Genomic DNA, 22,600 nt, shown 5'->3' with positions numbered 1-22,600 from the left:
GACTATACAAAAGCATTTGACTGTGTAGGTCATAACAAATTATGCTTAACATTGAGAAGAAGGGAATCCTGGAACACTTAATTGTGCTCATGGGAAACCTATACCTAGACAAAAAGCTGCTGTCTGAATAGAGAAAGGAAACACTGCCTGGTTCAAAATTAAGAAAGATGTCTATTAGAGTTGTATCTTTTGTCCATGCCGACTAGGTATGGAATCATATATTAATAGTAGAACTATTCTTTCCTCTCTTTGGTGACCTAGTGGTAAGAAGCTTTGCTGCAGTCCCAAAGGCATATGGTTCAAATCCACCAGCTGCTCCATGGGAGAAGGATGGGAAATCTCCTGTGTGATTTACTACTTGTGAAAACCCACTGGAGAGTCTCACTTGATGCCACACAACAACAAAATTATTTTGTCTTTTAAAAAAGGACATACTGCATTTGGGCATATCTGCTGTCAAGGATCTCTAAAGTGCAGAAGAGCAAGGATGTCAGTATAAATAATCTCTGATACAAGTTATGGTGGTTTTAGTTGTTTCAGATACCGGTGACTATTGGACAGTGAATAAGGAAGATCAAAGAACCACCGATGCCCTTAAGCTAGGATTTTGGAGAAGAATAGTAAATATACCATGGACTGCTAAAAACATATAGAAATCTGTCTCAGATAAAGTGTAGCCAGTGGCCCTTAGCAGCAAGGAAGGTGAAACTTCATCTCATAAACTTTGGCCAAATTATCAGGAGGGGCCAGTCTCCAGAGAAGAGCACCAATCTTGGAAAAGTAGAGAGTCAGAGGAGGAGAGGAAATCCCTCAATGAGATAGACTGACACAGTGACCACAGCAATGAGTTTAAGTTTTCCTATTGCGAAAATGATGGACGGGTCTGTTCTACATAGGAAGGGTCACTATGAGTCGGAACTCCTAACATTATTTTCCTTCTGAATTTTAAAGGCTCTGTTGTGTTCTTTTCCATATTTTACTTATTTTTGTGTCTGAAAATCCAAAGTCAGATTTTCTTTTTCTTTCTGTGAATCTACAATCTGTCTCCAGTGTATTTCACAATGCTATTCCTTGTTGTAGGTCAGTTTTCACGCTTTGTGCCTGATCCTTTCAACCAGGAAACGCATGTGATTTACTTCTGGGAAGCATTTTGTTCCTTATATTTTCTCTTGAACTATGATTTGGAGTAATGCCATTGGACTATCACTCTAATTTGCTGTTTCTTTGCTATTTTACCCTGGAGGTTTTTTTGAGGATTTACCTAATTGTATCTTCTAACTCCCTAGTGAGTTTCTCATTTTGCCTATACAGCTTTTAATTTCCAAAATCTTTTGTTTTCCTGTAGATTGCTTTTCTTTTCCTTACAGGATAGAGATTTTCAGAGACCTTTGGAAACTCTTCTTCATGATTCAGACTGGAGAAAACCTTGGAAGGTCTGCATATGCGACTGACACGTGATCATGATCGCTGGGAGCTTTTCTTGGTGGCCGGGGTGGGATGTGAGGAGAACTCTCAAGGTCAGCATCTTTAAGTATTTTCACAAGACCAGCTAAGACACCACCCGTCACCCCAGGGAAGTTTACATTTTGCCTCGAGGACAAGGTTCTGGCAGGGAATTGTTGGAGCCTGGTGAATATGGGGTCGTTTTCTGCTTTCAGCATTTTATGCATGAAATTGCTCAGATAAATCTCCTTGTTTTGTTTTACATGGTATTCATGCATTTAGCTTTGCTTGTGTTGAGCAACACACAGATCTCCTCTTCTAATCCTTTCCAGAAAATGAATTTCTGCTAGAGTGGCAGAAAAGCAATCACCCAGGGCCATGGAGTGGGAAGTGGGGTGCCGGCTAGGAATCCTAGATTATTTTCAAGCACATTTTACCTCAGTTCTCCATATTTTAGCGTCTACTTTCCCACCACTCTTTACAGCCCCAATTCCTGAGGAACTTGCTGCTCTAGAGGTTTCTGTGCCTTTTTGTGGATCCCACAAAATAAATGACTGGTCCTGAGCTCTCCTCCCTCAGCTGAGGAAGTGACTTGATGGAGCTTCAAGTCTTCCAAGACTGTTATACCATTGCCCATCGGTTCTCCACAGTTGTTTGTTCTCGTCCGTGTCTTTGTGGTTCTTCTCTCTGTCTTTCAAAAGAAAATACTTTCTGCAGTGTTCTGGGGTTTCAAGGGAAAGCAAAATTAGATGGGCAGTTTAATTTCCACCCAACCCATGTTCCCGAGATAATGCAATGCTTCTGTGGCTCCCCATCGCACATCTTCGTCACTGCCTGAGGTCGCCCACCCCACATCTACCTACAGGCCCTTTTCTCTGAGACAACAAAGAATTTTGGAGTTCTTTGACTTGCAGCAGCTAAATGAGGAAATACCTTCTTCTCCCTTCTCTACCATTTGGAATTGGTAGGTGATAGTGCAACAAAGCGTTCCTAAGTTTTTTTCTTTTCAGTTTCATTTACCTGCATTTCTATCCATACTGTTTATAAAACTTTGGAACTCAAATCATTGCAGTACTAATTTTTATCATTGATTTGCTTACTGAAACTATTTACCACTAACATGTTCTTTTATTCAGTATTGAAATTGTCTAACATTATGAATCAGTGGTTAAAATAACAATAGTAATAATAGTCTATGAAACATAACTCCAAGAAGAGAGAGTAAAAATAGAGATACCAAATTGATACACATTTTCTTGCTGTTAGATATTCTCTGTCCAAGTGCTTCTTTTTGGTTTGTTTTGCTTTTGTTTATTAACGTTTCTCTTGTATATAATCACCTTTATTCTTACAAAACTGTTATGGTTCTATCAGGTTACAGAAACTGTAATCTTTACAAGAGGAGATTGCCCAAGTTTATTCTGCAGAGCGACTGGTAGATCTGAACCACTGACCTTTCTAATATGTTATACACTGTACTAACACGGGTCCTTTATTCTTTACTCAAAGATAGTCACTGAGCATCTATCTATCTATCTATCTACCTATCTATCTATCTTCTATCTCGTTGTTAAATGCTATCAAGCCATGACAACCCTATAAACCATAACCACCCAATGAAGGCTTAGAGAAACCTTATCCTATTTTGAACTCTCCTCACAACCTCTGTCATACTTGAGTCCACAAAGTCACCAGTTAGTCCTTCTTATAAAGGATCATCCTCTCTTTTGCTGACACTCTGCCTTTTTCGGCATGATATATTTTCCCACAGATTGGCCCCTCCTGAAAACATTTTCAAAGTATATGAGATGACATTTCACTCTCCTTATCTCTAAGAAACATGTGGTTATACTTTCACCAAGACAGATTTTTTTTTTCAATTCCTAGGATATTCAATTCTCTTCACCAACACCATCACCATGTTTCAAAGGTATCAATTCTTTTTGGTCTTCCTCATTCATTGTCCGACTTTAAGATACATATGAAACAATTGAAAAGACCATGACTTAGATCAGGTGTACTTTAGTCTTCAAACTAATGATACCCTTACTCTTTAGCACTTTGTAGAGGTCCGTGACAGCACATTCTCCCAGTGCAACCATTCTTTTGGTTTATTAACAGCTGCTGCCTTGTGTGTTGGTGGTGGATCCAGCAAAATGAAGTCGTTGACAACTTCAGTCTTTTTCCATCTACTGTGATGTTGCTATTGATACAGTGGTTTAAATTTTTGTTTCATTGATGGTGAGATGTAAGCAATATTGAAGGCTGTAGTCTTGGATCTTTTGCAGTAAGTGGCTCAAGTCTACTTTGCACAAGTGAGGTTGTGTCATCTGTGTAATGCAGGAAATTTATGAGTCTTCCTCCCATAATGATGCCACATATTTCTTCATATAGTTCAGCATATTTTTTATATATACATACATATATGTATGTTGTGGCATATATAAATTATTGTTTTTCTTGTTGATTGCTTTTGAGTCGAGCTCGACTCATAGTGACCCTATGAACAAAAGACCTGAAGCCCCTCTATAGCTATTGACATTTATCAAAGTTCTTAGAGTTTCTGGAGGCATGTTATTTAGGAAGTGGATGCCACTCCTGCTTCCAAATCTGTCATAGTATGTTATTGTTGTTACGTGCCATTGAGTCACCTGCGGTGTATTACAGCAGCTCTGAACACTTCCCTGTCCTGAGCCAGTCTCCTTAATTCTGACACACCAACCTCTATTGCCCCAGTTATTGTATCAATCCATCATCTGTGGTCTCCCTCTCCTGTGTTGTCCGTCCACCCTTCCAAGCATGATATTCTTCTCCAAGGACTGATACACATACATATATAGGTGTCATATATGTATATGTGTTATATATATGCATATATACATATATATATACATATATGGTGGTGTTATGTGCTGTTGAATTGGCTACAACTCTTAGTGACCCTATGAACAATGGCACTGAACCTTGTCCTATGTTGAGCCAACCTCACCATCTCTCCCCCATTGCCACAGTCACTGTGCCAATCCTACTTTTCCCTGGTCTTCCTTTCCTGCACTGACTTATTACCCTTCCAAGCATTATATTCCTCTCCAAGGCAATATGCCCAAAGTATGTGAAATGGAATTTCTACGTTTTTGTCTACAAAGAACAACCTGGCTTCACTCCACCCAGAACAGACTTGTTTGTTCTCTTGGCAGTCCATGATATGTTCAGTACTCTTCTCCAGCACCACAACTCAAAGACATCAATTCTTCTGTCATTGTTAGTCATTATCCAGCTCTCAGATTCATAGCAAACAATGAGAAAACCATGTCCTAGATCAAGTGCACCTTAGTCTCTAGACTGACATCATTGCTCTTTATGCTCTGGAGATGTCCTTGACAGCAGATTTTACCGAAGCAACTCATTTTTTAAATTTCCTGTTGGTGCCAAGAGTGTTGATTGTGAATCTGAGCAAGCTGAAATTGTTAACAACTTTAACCTTTTCTTCACCTATCGTGTGTGTATGTGTGTGTGTTTTGTTAGGTACCGTTGAGTCAAGTTCAACTCGCAGTGGCCCTATAAACAATGAATCTGAACCCTGTCTTCCTCATAATCTCTGGCATACTTGAGTCCATTGTTATAGTTACTGTGTCAGTCCATCTCAATGGGCATCTTCCTCTGCTCTTTTGACCCTCCCTGTTTCCAAGCATGATGTCCAAGTACTGGCCTCTCCTAATAACATGCCCAAAGTATATGAGACTCGGCTTTAACACCCTTGCTACCAAGGAACACCTGGTTGCACCTTCTCCAAGACATGTTTGTTTGTTCTTTTAGCAGTCTGTGGGACATTCAGTACTCATCTCCAACACCACAACTGCAAGGCCTCGATTCTTCTGTCATTATTTTCATTGCCCAACTTACATTTCAACACTCTTGGCACCAGCAGTCAGGAAATCAAAAAGCATATCGCGATGGGAAAGTCTGCTGTTAGGGACCTCTCTAAAGTACTCAAGAGCAACGGTGTCTCTCTGGAGACTAAGGTGCACCTGATACAGGCCATGGTCTTTGCAATCGCTTGTTATGCATCAGAGAGTTGGACAATGACTAGGGAGGATAGAAGGAGAATTGATGCCTTTGAGCTTTAGTGCTGGAGAAGAGTACTGAATGTACCATGGACTGCTAGGAAAACAAACAGATTCATCTTGGAGAGGATTAAACCAAGCAACTCCTTGGAGGCAAGGATTCTGGGGCTTCGTCTGACATAGTTTGGACATGTTGCCAGGAGGGACGGGTCCTTGGAGAGGGACATCATGCTTGGGAGGGTGGAGGGACGGCGCAGGAGGGGAAGACCCTCTATGAGATGGATTGATTCAGTGACTGGGGTAATCGGGATGGGTGTGTCCGAGGCAGTGTGGTTGGCGCAGGATAGAGCAGGGTTTAGGGCTGTTGTGCATAGGGTCACTATGAATCGCAAACGACTCGACGGCACATAACAACAACAACAAACTTACATTTACGTATATGTATGATAGATAGATAGATAGATATAGAGATAGATATAGAGATAGAGATAGATAAAATACATATGTTTGTGCATTCGTTAGGTGCTGTTGAGTCAGAATTGATTCATAGCGGACCATTTTGCAGGTTTTCAGGGGCTCTAATTTGCACAGGAGCAGATTGCTCATCTTTATCCCTCCTAGAAGCTGGTGGATTAAAACCCCGTGCCTCTTGGTTACCTGTGCAACTCCTTACCCACTAGACCACCATATATCTCCTTCTAATATTTTTATTTATATGTCTCCTGAAACTCTATGAACTTTGATAAATGTCGATACTTGTAGAGGGGCTTCAGGCTTTTTTGTTCATAGGGTCGCTATGAGTCGTGCTTGACTAAAAGACAGTCAACAACAAAAGAGCAAGGAAACTCTATGTGGTTCAAAATTAGGAAGCCTGTGCACCAAGGATGTGTCCTGTCTCCGTATCTTTTCAATCTATATGCAGAACAGATTGTCTGAGAGGCTGGGCTCTATGAGGAGAAATATGACATCAGTATTGGAGGTAGACTCATTCACAATCTGGGTTATGCAGATAACACAACCCTGCTTGCTGAAACTGAGAAGGACTTGAAGCACTTGCTGCAGAGGGTCAAGGACTGCAGCCTTCAATATGGATTAAAGCTCAACATCAGGAAAAGAAAGATTCTCACCACTGGGCCGATTGGCAGCATCTTGATAGATGGTGAAGTGATTGAGATTGTAAACAGTTTCAGTTTGCTTGGCGCTGCAATCAACACTCTTGGTACTAGCAGCCAGGAAATTAAAAGATGAATTGCATTGGGAAAGTCTGCTGTCAGAGACCTCTTCAAAGTACTAAAGAGCAACAATGTCAGTTTGGAGACTTAAAGTGTGCCTGATACAGGCCATGGTCTTTGCAATTACTTACTATGCATCAGAGAGCTGGATAATGACTAGGGATGATAGAAGGAGAGTTGATGCCTTTGAGCTTTGGTGCTGGAGAAGAGTACTAAACATACCATGGACTGCTAGGAGAACAAACAAGTTCGTCCTGGAGAGGGTGAAGCCAGGCTGCTCCTTGCAGGCAAGGATTCTGAAGCTCCATCTGACATACTTTGGACATGTTGCAAGGTGGAATCAGTCCTTGGAAAGGGCTGTCATGCTAAAGACCCTCAATGAGATGGATTGATTCAGTGACTGAGGTAATAAGGCTACGTGTGTCAGAGGTGATTGTCACGGGATTGAACAAGGTTTAGTGTTGTTGTACATAGGGTCACTATGGGTTGTAGGCAACTTGACAGCACATAACAACAACATATTTTATATATGCTACAGAAGGTCAAGGACTGCAGCCTTTAATATGGATTCACACACACACTCACACACACACACACACACACACATCTATGTCTTCTCACAATGAAACTCTCAAATTGCTTTGAACACTACTCTTGATTCAGAATGTGATTGGTAGTCCATCTGTTTCCTGGTATTCATTTAATTATATCTGTCATTACTTTTTTTAGCTATTATTAAATTTTATTAGTTTTAATGAACATTTACAGAGATTTTGGGTTCTCATTCATTCATTGTTGCACTGTATGTCATTACTTTAAATTCATTAAAATTACTGATTCAAACCAAAGGTCATCTCTCCTCCACATTCTTCCCCTGCTCTGCAGGTCATATTAGGATTTGTCTTTTTCTGAAGGAGTCCTCGTGGCACACTGGTTAAACTCTCAGCTTCTGACTGAAAGGTTGGTACTGTAAACCTATCAGCCTCTCCTTGGGAAGGGGGGCAATGTGACAGTCCACTTCCATAAAGACAGCTTTGGAACCCTCTCGAAAAGTTCTGCTCCATCCTCTAGGGCCACTATGTTTCGAAATGGACTCAAAAAGTAGTGGGTTTGCTTTGGCTGTTGGTATACAGACCTGTATTTATGATGATGATTGAAGGAATATTTTGTTACTTGTTGCAACAGAGGCCTAGGTGTGAGTCTCAGTGTTTCAATTACCCAGGAGCCCTGGTGACACAACTGTTAAGCACTCAGCTGCTGACTCAAAGGTCATTCATTTGAACCGACCAGCCACTTGCAGAAGAAAGGTACAGTAGCCTGCTTTTGTAAAGACAGCAAATGTGGGGACTCTCTGGGGCAATTCTACAGGGCAGTAAAGGGCAGCTGTGAGGCCGAACTGACTCAACAGCAATTAGGCCCACTCCCTACCTGTGATTTGGGAGACGCCACTTAGCCCTGAGCTTCCATTTCCCGTCAGTACAATAATGACAAATGTCAGCCCCATCACACAGGTTCGCTGCGAAGAGCAAATGAGATAATGTAGGGAGAGTGGAGCACAGAAGGGGACCATAACAGTCATAAAAATAGGTAATCTCTTACACTAGTGTTTTAGAAAATGAAGGCACTGTTTTAGAACTTCAGTGGGTTGATTTTACTAACCAATAATAACCGATAGCCTTGCTGAGAACATTTTAAAGCCCAGTTTCACAGAGTCAGAGGTCAAAAGAACAGGAAGGGAGAATAGCATTCTGTGTGCCACGACTGTTTGACCCATGACTGATGCCAGAAACGCTGTTGCAAAATACCAGATTAGCTTCTCTATCTGGCTTATCATCGTCTTCTTGGTCCATAAACATATAAATCCCTAAGGATCTTCCCTGTACTTCTCTTTCCATGACCCCTTTGCTGGTAATAATTTTTTTGAAGTGGGATGCCTTCATTCCTCAAAGCCTCCATCTGTTTCTCCGACCTTGGCGTCCTTCATTCCATCCTGTTGGAGGATAATTCGGCTTCAAACTTCAAAGCTGGAGCCATTTTTCTTCCGAAAATGACCCTGGGGTTTGAGTTTTCCTTTTCTGTTTGCAGCCTGCCATCACAGCAGTCCTTCCGCTATGCTGAGTATAGCTAGTCCTCAGATTTTCTTCTCTCTGTGCCCACTGCTCCCACTCAAACCCCTTCCCCACAAACCTGATCCTATTGCCAGTCCTTTAACTGTTTCTTCTCATCATCTCAGACGTACAGCTTGAGCTCCGTAACTCCTCATCCTCTTCTTAGCCCTCCACTCACCTCTCCTACCCCATCTCACTCCTCCTTAGCCACAGTGCTCCTGTTTTCCCCACTTGTGCCCTTCGTTGCCCCTTGCTCACAAAATAGGTCCCGGTTGTTGGTCAAATCTAGGATGCTGTCTGTGATCAGTCTTCGAACTACTATGCCAATCTTGATAATTCTGACTCTAGAGAAAAAGAAAAGTAAAAAAAGAAAAAGAAAAAGAAAAGAAGTCATGTAAAATCAGCTTTTTAAAAAAAAAATATTTGTTAACATTTTGCTTTTCTCACTCCTTTTTCCTAGTTATTTAAAGTTCTTTATGCACAGGCTTCCTCTCCTTCACGGTGCTGGACTCACATACAGTTTCTCTCGGTATTTCCACAGACTTGCCTATAACAATATTTAACTACTTACTGAGGGGATGATTAGTCCTACAGTAAAAACTCAAGGTCAGTTTGGCCCCACACTCAACAAGTTCTCATTGCGCGTCTTTCCACGGGCCAGACAGCTTGAAGCACTAGGGATGTAGCAGGTAGATTCTCAGCTCTGTATTTGTCTAGGAATCCCAGCGACGGTATCATTGGATTATTTGTGACTTTATACTATGGTATTGACTTTGTACAGAGTCTAAAGTGCAAAGATGAGGCGCTCAACCACTCATTACCATCAAGTGGGCACTGCCTTGCAGCTGACCTTCCACTGGGTTTCTGAGGCTGTAAATTGCAAGGGAGGAATCTGTCTATCCTTCTCCTGCAGAGATCCTTCTGAAGTCAACACTGCCGTCGGGTTAGTGTCACAACAGCCTACAGACAAGGTCACCAGAGCTTCCTTTAAAAACATGATGGTATTATGTGCCATAGAGTTGGATCGACTTGTAGCTGTCTCTCCAGTGGGTTTTCAGAGCTTGCGAAATACATGGCAGGGAGATCTGGTGGCTTAGTGGTAAAGAGCTGTGTGGACAACGCAAAAGGTAGACAGTTCTAATCTACAGCCAATCTATGGGAGAAAGATGAGCAATCTCTTCCATGTGACTTCAGCCTCTGAAAACCCACTGGGGAGTCAGCTGTAGGTCGGTTCTGACTAGACAGTTCACTGCCACCACCACCAATTTCCTGAAAAGAGGTTGCCTGTCTTTCTCCCTTTGAGCAGCTGGTGAACTTGAACTGCCTATCTTTGGGTTGACAGTACAACTCTTTACCAATACTAGCCACCAGAACTCCCTTTTAAGGAGGATAGTATGCATGTATGTATGTGTGTGTGTATGTATGTATGTATGTATGTATGTATGTATGTATGTATGTATGTATCAAATTAAAAATTTGTACTCCGCTTGCCTGAAAAATACGAGACTCACTTGTTTGGTGAGATGTTATGTTTATATCAGGAAAGAGAAACAGGTGAGTTTCCCAAGCTTCCTCCCAAGAGGAGCAAGTGGTTCACGAGGAGGACAGGGGTGTGAGGACGGCGGGCTGTGGAGGTCCCTGCCGTCACTCGTTTCTTCGCAGGCAGGCAAGCCCATGACACTAACAGAATGTGCTCTTGAACCTTCTACAGATGGCAGTCACAAACTGTTTCCCTGTGAAGTCTGTGGAAGAAGCTTTGCAGCAGATGTTCTGGTAAACAGACATTTTGTGGACGTGTTTCATTGGAGTTAAATGAGCTGGAAAGTCAGTGAGGCGGCAGCAGCGGCAGAGATTAAAGACACATGTGGAGGGAGAGCCTGGGCAGGGGGAGGCCTGTAACCTGTGGCTGGCGGGCCCTGAGGACACGGGGCGGGGTGGGGGTGGCAGGCCTCGTTCCAGAACGCATCGGCTGAGCATGGCCCTCCTACTAAAAGGATGTCAGCGCTTGGCACAGACAGTGATCCCTAGAGAGGGCTAGGCTCTTTGACTTTTCCTATAAGCATCAGAAAACCAAATGGCAAGGCCAAAGCACCAAGGAAAGTAATGAATTGAGAGGGATAAGTCCTGGGCCTGGGGGGGTGGCTAGAAACTCAGCTTTTAGCCAAAACTTTGTGACTAATTCTCACAAATTCTATAGCCTCTGTTTCCTACTCTGCCATGTATCAGGACAGGCCCCTCCTGTTTCATAATTGCGATAACAGTTTGAACAAAGTAACACATGAATGTAAGACCTAATGGTCATCCAGGTTTGGGCTTGGCTGTAAGTGCCCTAGTAGGTGGCTATAACGAAAGTTTGATTTATTTCAATATTAGAGAAGCACACTTGTGTTGGGACCCACCAGTATCAAGAGCGTTCCGGGAATGATGGTCAAATCTAAAGCGATAATGCGATTGTTTGTTGGGACATTTTAGATCAACTGTCTTCACTTAAGGGATTGGGACTAACAGCCTTACTACAATGGGCTGAAACAAGTCGTAGAGTTTTTGGATTTTCTTTTTCCCTCTGGGGAATTTGAAATGTGAACTGTTAATCTAACAACATGCCTCTAGAAACTTTGATAAGTGTCGATAGTTATAGAAAGGCTTCAGGTCTTTTGTTCATAGGGTCGCTATGAGTTGTGCTTGACTCAACGGCAGTCAACAACAACAACAGTGCTTCACGAAGCTGGAAGGGGAAGTCACATTTCACCTTTGTGCCCTAGGATCCACTAATGTTACTCTTACTACATTTCCTTGGGATTGATAATCCTGGCACTCCACCCATTGAAAATGGGTTTGAGATCTAAGAGGTACCATTTGGAGAGGAATCATTACGTGTCAAGTGCTTCTCAAGTCCTCTTGAGTGCCACTTCCTGGGCCTATTTCTAGCCCATAGAATGTTTGATTGGGTGCTCTGATATCTGTCCTTTAATTTAAATGGTAGGGATGGTTACTAGTCAAGAGTAGTGATATTTATAGAGCCTGAGTGTTATTGGGTCAGGACAAAGAAGCTGTGATAAATGTTATGCTTCTTATCCACCAAGAAGAGCATACAGACTGAAAGGGAAAGATACTAAGACCCTGGTTCCTCCCACAGTATACACAACTCCAACTTGAACTCACTGCCATCACGGCGGGGCTAATTCATAGCTGACCTGCCAAAAGGTTTCCAGGATGCTGTAAATCACCCCAGAAGAGCTGGCCCATTTTCCTCCCTTTGCGTCGCTGGTAGATTCCCTATGGACCACGCTAACAGAGCCCCCTAATGTCATTGTTATGTACCATCGAGTGGGAAGTAACTCGTAGCTGACCTTATAGAAGGTTTTTGAGGCAGTAAATTACACACAGGGAGATTGCTCATCTTTCTCCTATGGAGCAGCTGGTGGATTTGAACTGCATTCCTGTAGGTTGGAAGTACAACTCCTTACCATTAAGCAACCAGAAGCTCCCTATTAGACTTCACATAGGATACGATTAAAACTCTATTCCTAATTTGGTTCCCTAGTTTTTGTAACGGAAATGATGTGTACATAAAGGGCTACAGATTGGAATGAACATGAAGCCAAATTTGCCGGTTCTTTACTCTAGAGTCCTGTCATCACCCTTCCCCAAACCCACAATTTTATGATACATAGCGTGTGTGAGGAAAGGCAGGCTAGGCTTTACAGGTACACCCTAGCCACTAGGTAGTGGGGGCTGTTGACATTGACCTGGGTGTTAAAAAGTTTCTGACTGTGCATATTCTACATAACAACACTTACCCACCTTTTACAGGGAAGGCATGCACCGATATGTAGAAAACTCTTCAATAAAAAACGTAAGCCTTTCAATTCCTTGAAGCAAAGATTACAGGGCACGGACATTCCTACTGTGAAGAAGGTTCCTCAATCCAAGGTACTATTGCTGTCTTTCTAGTCCTTTTGCAAATTGTTAAGTATCTGAAGGTCCATTTCTAAGCTCTCTTTTGGTATTGTTTGATAATGAAGTGCAATATCATGTAAGCATAACCTGTCTTCACTGTCTTCTTTTATAATCTCCTATGTTTGGCACCCCAAATGTATTTCAGATACTTTTTCGATTTGGAGGGGGAAGTCTTGATCATGTTGTTGAGCTGTTATTGTAGTGTTTCCTTGAGTTGGAACCAACTCATAGCTGAGTTTCCAATGGGTTTCAGAGGCTATAAATCTCACAAGAGGAGAGTGCTCACCTTTCTCCCTCAGAGACGCTGATGGTTTTGAACCAAGCAATTAAGTTGGAAGAAAATGACCTTTTGTCTTTAAATTTTCCTTAGGAGTTTTGTGATTTTTCTTTGTTTTTCTGATTCCCTCCCTACTACCCTCTCATTTTACCTTCACTTCTATGACTTGTAAATCTTAATGACTATATTTTCCAAGCCTGTTTATCTTTTGAAAAAGAAATTTTCTCTTCTCTTTAAACTACATCATCCTGTTTCCTGTAAATGCAAACGCAAGCTTCCCAGCATGGGTCGTTTTGTTTATTGGTTTTATTCCTTTACAGCTCCAACCTGTGAAGAAATCTAACTGGAGACAACAACACGAAGACTTTATCAATGCAATTCGGTCAGCAAAGCAGTGTATGATAGCCATTAAGGAGGGTCGGCCTCTCCCACCTCCGCCACCTCCCGCTATCAACCCAGGTATGTGGCCATTTTGTTTTGCTTTTGTTATTTTACGCTTAAGGATAGAAATTATCAAACAGTATCATTAATAGCACATGCAAAAAAAATGCTATTGAAGATCATTTTAAATTTACTAGAACAATACTTAGAGAACTGCCAAACATTCAAGCTGGATTTAGAAGAGGTTGTTGCACCAGGATTATCATTGCTGATGTAAAATGAATCTTGGCTGAAAGCAAAGATTATCAAAAGTAAGTCTATTTGTGCTTTATTGACTAGACAAAAGCATTTGACTGTGTGGATCATGACAAGTTACAGCTAACACTGAGAAGAGTGGGAATCCCAGAGCAATTAAATGTGCTCGTGTGATACCTAGACCTAGACCAAGAGGCTGTTGTGCAGAGAAATGGAATGTTGTTGTTTTGTATCATTGAGTCAGAATTGACTCACAACTGACCCTTTAGCAGGTTTCCAGAGGCAATAAATCACATGAGATTGCCTACCTTTCTCCTGCAGAGCAATAGTGGATTTGAATCACATGCCTTTGGGATTGCAGCTCCTTTCCTTATCACTAAGTCACCAGGGCATGGTTTAAAATTAAGAAAGGTTGTACATCAGGGTTGTATCCTTTCTCTATACCTATTCAATCTTTATGATGAACAAATTATTTGAAAAGCTGGACTCTATGAAGAAGAATGTGACATTAAAGCTGGACTTTATGAAGAAGAATGTGGCATTAGGATTGGAGAACGATTCATTAATAACTTATGTTATGCAGATGATACAACCTTGCTTGCTGAAAGTGAGGAGGATTTGAAGTGTTTGATGCAGAAGATCAAATACTGCAGCCTTCAATATGGATTTCATTTAAACATCAAGAAAATAAAAATTCTCACTACTGGACTGTTAAGCAACATCATGATAGATGGAGAAAAGATTGAAACTGTCAACAACTTCATCTTATTTGGATCTACAATTAAAACATTTAGTGTCAGCTGTCAGTAGATTAAGGAGACATATTGCACTGGGAAGGTTTTCAGTCAAAGACCTCTTCAAGTTACTGAGGAAAAATGATGTCATTTTAAAGACTGAGGTGTGTGATTCAGGCCATGTTCTTTTCAATCTCTTGCTCTGCTGCTTAGAGCTGGACAGTTAATAAAGATGACAGAAGAAAAATTGGTACCTTTGAACTGATATTGGAGAAGAAAACCAAATATACCATGGACTGCCAAAAGAACAAACAGATATGACTTGGAGAAGGTGCAACTAGAGTGCTGCTTGGAGGCAAGAATGGCAAAGCTTTGTCTCACATATATACTTATATATACACTTAGAGCATATTGTTAGGAGAGAGACAGCATGCTTGGAAAGGTGGAGGGCTAGTGAAGGAGAGGAAGACCCTCAATGAGCTGGATTAACACAATGACTGCAGCAATGGACTTGAGTGTGTCAGAGACTGTGAGAATGGCACAAGATAGGATCAGATGGGGTTCAGATTTGATGTTCATAGGTTCGCTATGAGTTGTACTTGACTCAATGGCACCTAACAACAACAACAACTCCTACAGAATGGAGCCTCTGGTGTGTGACTTTTAGCCTAATCATCATGCCTGACTTAATCTTATGCACACTAATGTCTACAGTGATAATTGTTCTAGTATTTTATGATAAAATTTAGTTTATCCATACTTTATTCAATTCTGCAGAAATATTGTTTCCTTTGAACTCATCCTCAAAATATAAATATTAGAGAACACTAGTGTACATAGTGCTATGTATTGTATTACTCAAGGTGGGGGGGACACCATTCACATAAAGTTTTTCTGGGGATAAAACTTTCTAAGCAGTTCCACAGTAACTCCATACAGCCAAACACACAGCAATCCCTGCTTTCACCATTCCCCAGGTAAAATTTGCATGATATGAAATTCAACATTTTAAATATTTTAAGGGGTCAATTCAATAGCCTTTTTTACTCAGAACCCCAAAATTTTAAATGTTAACATTAATGAAAATGGAAGATTAGTACAATGAATACTCACATGCTTTCTACTAAAATTCAAGAATTGTTGACATTGTTGCCATATTTTCTTTGGATTTTTTTTCCCTCCCTCTATTTTTGGAAGAACCACTTAAAAGTAAGCTGTAGCCTCCATAACACGTTACTCCAAATTGTTTCAGTATGTTCCATCTCTTAGGCATAAGTACGTTTTCTTATAAACTACAATATTATTATCATACTTAATATATAGGTTCATATTCATATTTTCTCCGTTATGGCAAGAATGGCTTTTAAATGTATACAGAATACTCTACCCAACAGCAGCAGAATATGCATTCTTCTCCAATGTACATTAATCATTCTTCAGAATAGACCACATGTTAAGTCACAAAACAAGTTTTAATACTTATAAAGAAAACAAATTATGCAAAATATACTATCCAACAACAAAGAAATGAAAGTAGAAATAAATCACAGAAAGAAACCCATTTAATTCACAAATATATGGAAATTAATACACAAGCAAATAACCAATGGGTCAAAGAAAAGAAATTAAAAATTATTTAGGAAAGAATGAATATAAAAACACAATGTACCAAAACACACAGATTTCTCAGTGAGAAATTTGCAGCTCTAAATGCCTACTTCAAAAAGAACAAAGATTTTAAGCAACTAACCAAATTTTATACTCCAAGGAACCAGAGAAAGAAGAGTAAATTAAACACAACACTAAAAAAAGAAGAAAATAAGGTTGAAAGTCTAGGGGGGAAAATGTTATAAATCTATGGCCAGTTGATTTTAGTTAAAAATGCCAAGTCCATCCAGTAAGGATGGGATAATCTTCAACAGACAGTGGTGGTTTTCCACATGCAATGAAGTTTTATCCTTACTTCATATCATATATAAAAATTATCTCAAGATGGAACAATGAAAACTCAATATAAGAGTTAAAATGGCCCACTTCTTATAATCAGCAATTGAGCATTAAACCATTGGAGCACCAGACCTCCTCCATTCATCATCAGAAGTGTACAATATGGTCACTATGAGTCAGAATAGACTTGAGGGCACACAATAACAGTTTAGAAAAATAAGCTGATTGAAATATTTTTCCCCTTCTTAACTGGACAGAAGATTACCATCTAATAGGACCCCATTTTGAAGCATAGTGGGCATCTCTATATAAAGAACCAGATAAATCTGATGGTAACAAATTGGTTTTTAATTTATTATTGTGAGGTGCTGTCAAGTCCACTATGATTCATAGTAACCCTATGAACAGCATCTCTGAGCCTTGTCCAATTAGGTACCATACTCATAACATCTGATATACTCAAGCCCATTGTTAGTCACTGTGTCAATCTATCTTCTCAAGGATCTTCCTCTCTTTCTCAGCCCTCCATCTTTCTCTGTATAATGCCTTTTTCCAAGGACTGGCCTTTCCTGACCACATGCCCAAAGTAAGTGAGATGAGATTTCACCATCTTTGCCCATAAGGAACACGCTGGTTGTACTTCCTCCAAGACAGATTTGTTTGTCTTTTTGATAGTCCATGGCATAGTCAGTACTCATCGCTAACATGGCAATTCAAAAGCATCCATTCTTCTGTCATTCTCAGTCATTGTCTGACTTTCCAATGTATATTGTTGTTGTTATTTGCCATCGAGTTGCTTGTGGCTCATAGTGACCCTATGTATAACAGCTCTGAACCCTGCTATATCTTGAGCCAACCTCACTGTCTGTGACATATTTACACCCATTACCTCAGTCACTGAGTCAATCCATCTCTTCCAGTGTTTTCCTCTCCTGCACTGTCCCTCAACCCTTCCAAGCATGATGTCCCTCTCCAATGACTTGTTCCTCCTTGCAACATGCCTAAAGTATGTCAGATGAAGCTTCAAAAGCCTTGCCTCCAAGGAGCATCTTTGTTTCACTCTCTCCAGGTTGAATCTGTTCTCTTAGCAGTCCATGGTATATTCAATACTTTTTTCCAGCACCACAACTTGGCTTGGATCGGGTTTACCTTAATCTTTAAACTGACATCATTGTTTAGCATTTTGCAGGGGTTGTAGACAGTAGATTTTCCCAGTGCAACACATTCTTTGATTTCTTGACTGTCGTTACCATCGATGTTGATTGTGGATCCAAATAAAATGGATTACTGACAACTTTGATCTTTTCCCCTCTGTCTATCATGACGTCATCAAATGGTGAGCATTTTTTTTTATTTTATTGGGAAAAACATGTTGGGGATACAAGGAGGTGAGGGTTGGGAGCAGAAGGGTGAGGATGGGCAGGGATGAAAATTGCAGGGATGCAGTTGCAAGGCTGCACAATTTGGTTGGTGGGGGGAGAAGGGGAATGAAATGAAAAAGATCCAGTGGGGACCAGATGATACAGGGCAATGGTAAGCATAGTCCAATGGTGATTAAGCAATCTGTCTTTTTCACTTGTGGGTTTCTCATTTGGGAATTGGGTGCAGACTCCTGACTTCTTCATGCTGAACAGGGGTGTTGATGTGAAGGGGGAAAGGGAACACACTTTATCATCTTACTGGTGGTCTTGGGGTTAAGCTGCTTGCCTTCCTGTTCTGTTAGAAGATGTTTCCCTGACACTCCTCTCTGGACTGCAAGGTGTTTTCCCACGTGGGTCCAGTGGGGATGGCTGACTGAACCGTGAGGCTCCATCCTCCTTTGCTTCCTTAACTTGTATTTCTTTTTTGTCTCTGGAACTGGGTTCAGGGTCAGGTCTGGAGTAAAACTCAGTGTTAAGGTTACCTATAAAAAAGGGAGCAAATCTAGAAAGAATAAACTTGTGAGTTACAAAAAGAAGGGCTTTGGGGGTGTTACTTATGGGTGTACTGGGGGAGAGGGTGGAAGAAAGTAGCCTCGATAAAATTCTCTGTATACCCTAGGCAGTTTTTTTGTACCCAGGGGTTGGATGGTACAATCTGAGGGCTGAGGAGCTCACCCCGAGGGCCAGCCTGCCCCGCCAGTGGCTGAACGCATGGCTTGCCACGCATGGCTTGCCCCACCACCAGCTGGGAGTCGAAAGCACTGCCTGCCCCGAGGGCCAGATGGCAATGCTCATGAACCAGGCAACACACCCCCGGGGCTGACTGGCACACTCCCCCACCAAATTTCTGCCACCCTAAGTCTGAACCCCGTGCCTAACTGAAGACCATGTGGCCAGAGACAGTGTCCCAAATTCCGGTGCCACCACCATTATCCCCCCCCAAATAAGTGGTCATACTGTAATTTGAAGTAAGTGTTACTGCCCTCCCCCTTTATAAGTGGAGAAAGGGACCTGAGATTAGTGAACAGAACACACCCACCCATCCCCCACCCCCCCCCCAGGTCTAAACAGTTCTTGGCAAAGGCAGACAGCAGATCAAAAGATGCGGTGCATTGAGGATATCTGCCAATTCGGACATGCTACCACAGTTAAATGTCGTTGAGTCGTAGACAGCTCACAGAGACTCTCATCAATCCATTGTACTGGTCATCTTCCTCTCTGGCCTGCTCAGGGAAGCCCCAACCTGCTGGCGCCATCTTGGCTCCAAGAATTCTCCCCAGAACCAGTCCACTCTGCTGCGGTGTGACGGCTCCACTGCACCAGCCGGTGGGGGGTGGGAGGGTGGGCGGTGCCTACCGTCCATCTAGGGTGCGGTTATCCCTGGGGTCCGGCGGTGGGAGCCTCATGGAGCTGCTTGGCCTGGGCTTGGCAGCAGGGGACTGGGAGCTGCAGGACTCACCCATTCCCTGGGAATCCTTGATCTTCTGATGTTGAGCCTCAATCTGCACTGAAGACCAGTCATCAACTGTTTAACTGTTCAATTATTAATAAACAGAGGTCTGTAGAAGGCCATGGTGGCCCTGTTCCATGTGGTCCGCTGTTCCCACAGCTCACTACCTTGTTTCCTCCGCTGCTGCTGCCATCTTGGAATCCGAGAATTTTTATCTTCTTTATGTTGATTGAGAAGTAATCCATATTGAAGGCTGTAGTCTTTGATCATCTGCAAAAAGTGTTTCAAGTCCTCTTCATTTTCTGCAAGCAAGATTGTTATCTACACACGGCAGGTTGTTAGTGAATCTGTCTCCAATCCTAATGCCAAACTCTTCATCATAGAGTTCAGCTTCTCGAATCATTTGCTCATTGTACAGATTAATTAAGTATAGAGAAAGATACAACCCTGATGCACACCTTTTCTAATTTTAAATCATGCATTATTTTCTTATTCTGTTGGTATAATAGCATCTTGGTCTATGTATAGGTTTCACATTAGCACAATAAAATGGTCTGGGATTTCCACTGTTTGTTTATTAGCCAGAATTTGTTAGGATTCACACAGCCAAACACCTTTTCATAGTGTTAGAAAATCTTTGTTTATTCCCTATTTTTGAAGTATACTTTTACTCAGTACAAAATTCTAAACTGATGGGGTTTTTTTTCCTTTCAATATTTATTCTACTCCACCCTCTTCTGCCTTGTATTGTTTTTTAGTTGAATTCCAACGTAATGGCTTTAATATTTTGTTGTATTTTATATTGATTTGCATTCAAAATTAGTATCTCTTGTGTTACATTTATGTACATTGTGTGCCACATGTTCCTTCATTAATGTTGTGTTTCAAACAATCGTTCATAGACATTGTATTTTATAAAATTAATCACCATTGATCTATGCCTATAATTACCCCATCTTCTCAGGTCCCAATTGGATCTTTCCTAATCCCCTCACTGTCTCCTTTACCCGCCTACCAAACCCTGTATCCCAGTGATTTCTTCCCTTCCCTATCCCCTGCTCTTTGTTCCCATTCCCTTCCCCTTTTGAACTTTTATACACGTTTACTAGTTATCCTTCTATTCTCACAATAATAATCTTATGCAGTATTTGTCCTTATGAGACTGAGTTCATGTAACATAATGCTTTCTAGACTCTCCCATGTTATATAGTATTTTACAAAATCATTGTTCCTTGGTGCCACATCATAGTCCATTGTGTGAATTTACCACAATTTCAAAAGCCATTTGTTTGTTAATGAACATTTGGGCAGTTTCTATATTCTTGCTATTGTGAATAATACTCCTATGAACATAGGTGTACAAATCTCCATTTGTGTCTCAGTTCTGTTTTCCTTGGGGTATATTCCTAGCAGTGGGATAGCTGCGTCATAAGGTAAACACTGCATGATTCAAAATCAGAAAAGGTATATACGACGGATGCATCCTACCTCCATACCTTTTCAATCTATATGTGGAACAGATCATCCAGGAGGCTGGGCTTTATGAGGAGGAATGTGGCATCAGGATTGGAAGAAGACTTCAGCGACCTCCGTTACGCAGATGACACATCCTTGCTTGCCAAAGCTGAGGAGGACCTGAGGTATTTGCTGCAGAAGGTCAAGGACTGCAACCTTCATTATGGATTGAAGCTCAACATCAAGGAGACAAAGATTTTCACCACTGGGCCACTGGCAACTGATAGACAGTGGGTGAAGAGATTTTAATTGTTAACAGGTTCAACTTGCTTGGCTCCACAATCAACATTCTGTTACCAGCACCCAGGTAATCAAAAGATGAATTATATTGGGGAAATCTGCTGTCAGGGACTTCTCCAGAGTACTGATGAGTGACAATGTCAGTCTACAGACTAAGGTGCACCTAATCCAGGCCATGGTCTTCACAATTACTTGCTATGCATCAGAGCACTAAGGATGATAGATGAAGAATCGATGCCTTTGAGTTGTGGTGCTGGAGAAATGTGTATCAAGAGAAAATGAAACTGGTTCAAGGTGGAACAAGCTTCAGAGCTGTTGTACATATGGTTGCTATGAGTCAGAATCAACTCAACAGCACTTAACAACAATACATGGAAAGACAATGTTCAGCTTTTTGAGGAAACACCAAACTGTCTTCCAGAGTTGTTATACTTTTTAAAAAAATTTATTTCTTTTTCATTTCAATGAACATCTACAGAGATTTTGGAATTCCGTTCATTCATTGTTGCCCCCTTCTCCCCACCTCCCCCCGCCCCCCCCCGCCCCCTGGTTTTCTCCTCTCCTTGAAAAGCAAAAGAAAAACTCCCTCATTGGTACACAATTGCCCCTGCACATCCCCCAACCCCACCCCAACCCCAAATATAATCCACTCTGCAACCCTCATTCCATACTCTTATGATAAACATAATGCCCTAATATATAATACTTACTTTTACAATCCCATCCTGAGTACATGAGAGTTCCTCTCTCTCCACATCCTCTCCAGTATTTATTGCTTGCTGTCCTGTTAAATTTTGTTACTGCTACTTGGGTGAGATGGTACCTTATTGTGGCTTTAGTTTGTCTTTCTTATTGTGATTTTGAGCATTTCTTGATGTGCCTGTTGACCAGTAGACTATCTTCCTTTGTGAATATCTTTCCATGTCTTTCCCTCATTTTGTTATTGAGTCATCAGTGTTTTTCTTGTGTAGACCCTGTAGTATACTGTACACTTTTGTTATGAGAACCTTGTATGGGATGTCATTGTCAAATATTTTTCCCAATCTGTAGGTTTTCTTTCTACCATATGGGAAAAAGCTTTTGATGCATATAAGGACTTAATTTTAAGAATGTCCTATTCATCGATTTTTCAGGGTATATTTTCAAGCCTGTTTATATCAAAAGTTAGGACTTTTAAGAACGGTCCCATTTTGCCTCTTAAGATATTTATGGTTTGAAGTTTTACCTATAGGTATCTGATCTACCTTGAGTTGATTTTTGTGTATAGTATGAGATGTAGATTCTGTTTCAACTTTCTGCAAGTACGTAACTAGTTTTGCCAACACAAGTTGTTGAGGAGATGGTCATGTCCCCATTCAATAGGTTTTTGTTTCCTTGCCAAATACAGTTGCCCATAGATAGATGGGTCGATTTCTCAGTTCTCGATTCTGTTCCATTGGTCTATGTCTTTGTCACATGGTGTTTTGATTATTATGGTTGTGTAGTAGCTCAATATCAGCTGTGAAAACTAGGCCAGGGGCTGATTGTGGAACAGACCACCAATTACTCATATGCAAGTTCAAGCTGAAGCTGA

General features: G+C 41.2%; 1 protein-coding gene across 1 annotated transcript in view; it reads left to right on the top strand.

The window, feature by feature from the left end:
- Positions 1-10,521: 10,521 nt before the first annotated feature.
- ZC2HC1B (zinc finger, C2HC-type containing 1B) overlaps positions 10,522-22,600 on the top strand; it is a 96,292-nt gene continuing 84,213 nt past the window's right edge. Inside the window, exons 1-3 of the mRNA XM_006891680.1 lie at positions 10,522-10,620; positions 12,661-12,780; positions 13,405-13,543. Coding sequence (XP_006891742.1) covers positions 10,522-10,620; positions 12,661-12,780; positions 13,405-13,543 — 358 coding nt within the window. The remainder of the gene's footprint in view (positions 10,621-12,660; positions 12,781-13,404; positions 13,544-22,600) is intronic.

Source organism: Elephantulus edwardii, unplaced genomic scaffold (assembly GCF_000299155.1).
Source record: "Elephantulus edwardii isolate Elephantulus edwardi_28Jun2011 unplaced genomic scaffold, EleEdw1.0 scaffold00102, whole genome shotgun sequence".
In the NCBI taxonomy this organism is placed as follows: Eukaryota; Metazoa; Chordata; class Mammalia; order Macroscelidea; family Macroscelididae; genus Elephantulus; species Elephantulus edwardii.
The sequence above is the reverse complement of the archived record's forward strand: the minus strand, read 5'-3'. Positions and strand labels throughout refer to the sequence as shown.